At 37.5% G+C, this 3,353-nt stretch overlaps 1 protein-coding gene across 1 annotated transcript; it reads right to left on the bottom strand.

Moving 5' to 3' along the window:
* Positions 1-1,832: 1,832 nt before the first annotated feature.
* Positions 1,833-3,122, bottom strand: cysltr2b (cysteinyl leukotriene receptor 2b). The gene has a single exon (XM_072691291.1). The coding sequence runs from the start codon at positions 2,902-2,904 to the stop codon at positions 1,858-1,860; it is 1,047 nt and encodes a 348-aa protein (XP_072547392.1). The 5' UTR covers positions 2,905-3,122; the 3' UTR covers positions 1,833-1,857.
* Positions 3,123-3,353: the final 231 nt, after the last annotated feature.

Genomic DNA, 3,353 nt, shown 5'->3' with positions numbered 1-3,353 from the left:
ACCCCCCCCCCAAAAAAAAAAATTAAAACCTCAGCTTAGTTGCCATTATTTTGATGATTACTGATAATTAATGTATTCCATTTATACATGTTTTTTTGTAAAATCACATAAAATCACACAACACATCAAAACACATAAATAAAAACGCGTATTCTTGTCATTTTAATAAGACTCTCCAGAAAAAAGTCAAATTTATTGGTGAAAACTGTACTGTGCCAAAGTAGATCTGACTTGATTTGGAAAATTAAGATAGAAAAGTTAGACAAACACAGATGTCTCTGTGAACTCCATCCACTGTGGATAAGTTGATTTTCACCATAATCTAATTTAATTTAATGAAAGATTGATTAGATTTACTAGGCACTGGATGGTAACTATGAATACTTGGGTTCATTAAGGAGAGATTAGGAATTAGTAATGCATCAGTTATGCATAAGATTTTATACACAATACAGTACACAGAATATTTGAACAGAAACGTTAAATCAGTTCCATGATTGCACACGTGCATGACAAGGCATGGTTTAGTAGTTGTGGTATTTTTTTTTATTTGTGTGAAAACCTTCACTCAATCACTCGTCTTCTGATATGGCTGAAAAACTGTCACAGGTTCTCTGTAAACTTAGTGAGCATCTCCAAATATCATGCAATGCTAGGCTTGCATTAGAGTGTTGTGACTCCCCTAAAGCCAGTAACATTTGACCTGCAGATTAAATAAAAAAAAAATAAAATTAGGGATAGAGTAATTTTAAAATGAATATACTTTGATGGAATTTGAAACTTTTATTCATCATGTCTGGTGAATAAACTACAAATTCTAAATATGAGATTCATTTAATCAAAGGTCTGTCAAATACTACTCAGAAATATTAACTTTTAATCCTCAACTTCAGAGTTTACATATTACTTTATGTAACAATTATCAGTTTACTGAACCCCTTAAACCATTTAAACCATGTTTAAACAGATGCTCAGTTTATTATTATTATTATTATAATTTACATCACTTTAATATGCCCTAAAATAGAACCCTGTGGCACTCCGCAAAATCTGGTACACTATAAGCACTATAGAATAGTTTTTACTTGAATATTAATAACTGTATCATTAACTTATGGTTTAAGGGGTTAAGTTATAATCAATTTATAGACTTACATTTAAATAAATTAGTTAGTTTGTTTAGAAAAAGTGAGGCAATCTGTGTACCTTTTTTTAAGGTAGTCCCAGTGATAATTTAAAATTGTTTTTTTTATTAACAATTAACCTCTCAGTTTACCTCTCCCATTAAACTCTTTAAATCCTGTATGTAGGCCCACACTTCATTAACAATTTAATTTGCATTACTTTAATATAGATAGAACAACTATACAATAATAACTGAATCATAGGGTTTAAGGGGCTGTTACAATCAATGTGTTTCCTTAAATTTAAATACATTCATTAATTGCAACAATTAACAAAATGCAACAAATTTTACAAAGCAATTAGAAATAGTACAAAGTGCTGTCAAACTCTAGACTGATTCAATATTTTGCATAAACTGATGCTGTTTTTACATTTTACAAAGAGAAACAGACAGGTTGCAGATGTACCTTTATATAGTATACTGTTCAGTTTGTTATTATTACAGTTATTAAGTCCTTTTCTTGTGGGCTGCCAGGATATTGGTCACAAAAAGCAGTATGTACACATACAGTGTTATAACCAAGAAGCTTTCACAGAGAAAACCTGACTTCACTTTCTAGTTCAGAAAATATTTTGAACTTGAAAATATGCACAAATATTGACACAGGGCCCAGACCTCATATTTCACTAAGCAAGTCCAGGCACATCTTGATCACTTTCACCTGTGCTTTTTCATCTGTCACTCTGAGTGTGGGCATCTTGCAATTCTGCCCTTGCAGTCTTTTGTGTCTGCTTGTTCCTGTGGAGTCTTTTGCTATGGGTCCTCCTTCTCTTCTTCTGCCAGTAGCTCCAGAAGTTTTCTCCAACAAAGAAGTAGAGCAGAGGGTCCAAGCAGCTGTTGCACGCAGCCAGGCAGAGCGTGATCACTGCAGCCTTTCTTATGGACGCAATACGCTGGCAGGAATCCCCATAACCTTTCTCGTTGAACTCTCGTTCAGCATCCAGGAAGACAGTGCGCACTACATGGTAAGGCAAGAAGCATACCAGAAAGATGAGGAGAACAATGATCACCAGTGCGCAGGACTTCTTGTAGTGCCTTGCCTTTTTCCCTTGCACCTTCTTAAGCTGGAATAGTTTCCCAGCCACAATTATGTAAGAGAAAGAGATGACAATAAAGGGTAGGACAAAGCCCACACACAAAGCGCCTTTGTTCAGGGTGATGATGGTCTTCACCAATGACAGGTCCAGCTCCAGACATTTGATGTTGCCAGAAGAATCCTGAGACGTCCCTGCATCTAAAAGAGGAATCGAGGCCAAAGACACAAACAGCCAAACGAAGACACATACCAGCACAGCTCCTCGGCTATTCTGTAGGTACATATAGCTGTAGGGTCTGATGATGGCCACAAAGCGAACCACACTGAGCACCATTAGGAAGTAAACGCTGCCATACAAGTTAATGTAGAACACAAAACCCATGATGCGACAAAGAACGTCTCCAAAGACCCAGTGGGAGTCCATGAGGTAGTAGGCCGCTCGGAATGGCAGCGAACACACCAACATCAGGTCAGAAATCAGGAGGTTCAGCATGAAGAGGTTGACCGGGGTGAAGGCCTTCATTGTCCTCCTCACACCGATGAAGAAACATAGCGAGATGAGGTTGGCAGTCAGACCAAGGAGGAAGATAGATAGGTAGGCTGCGGGATAGACACTGTGTTTGAAGGCACTGATCGAGCAGTTGCACTCGACAGTAATGTTTGCACACTGATGGGTCATCATGGGTTACAGTAGATTAGAAACAAGCTGAGATATCTGAAAGAAATATCAGGCAAAGAGACGATTAAGATAAGCACAAAAAACATTTTCTACGAAATGCATATTAAGAAGGAGGTACAGGACTGTCTGTAGACAGGTTGCAGGTCCTGATGTGATAACGCACCATGGGCCTGTTTACACCTGCTATTAACATGTGTTTTATATTCGGATATTATCTGGATCGACTTTGACCGGATGCTTTTTACATTTGTCATTAAAATGCGTCCCCAGCGTGACTAGATGAGATCCGATTTTACTTTCTGTAAACATCAGTTTCTCATTAAAATAGTCCTGCTCTGGAAGAATGTGTACAGCTATGAGTATGTTTAGGGGTTCTACAGTGCTGTGGAACAATAGATAGTTCTCACACTCCTGTAACGGCGTTCCCATAAAGAAAGAGAGCAAGAGGGAAA

This window comes from Salminus brasiliensis, chromosome 11 (genome assembly GCF_030463535.1).
Source record: "Salminus brasiliensis chromosome 11, fSalBra1.hap2, whole genome shotgun sequence".
NCBI classification, from domain to species: domain Eukaryota; kingdom Metazoa; phylum Chordata; class Actinopteri; order Characiformes; family Bryconidae; genus Salminus; species Salminus brasiliensis.
This window is presented reverse-complemented; position numbering and strand designations above follow the sequence as displayed.

Excerpts from the sequence above, each read along its gene's own strand:
- cysltr2b (XM_072691291.1), bottom strand. The coding sequence starts at position 2,904 with ATGATGACCCATCAGTGTGCAAACATTACTGTCGAGTGCAACTGCTCG.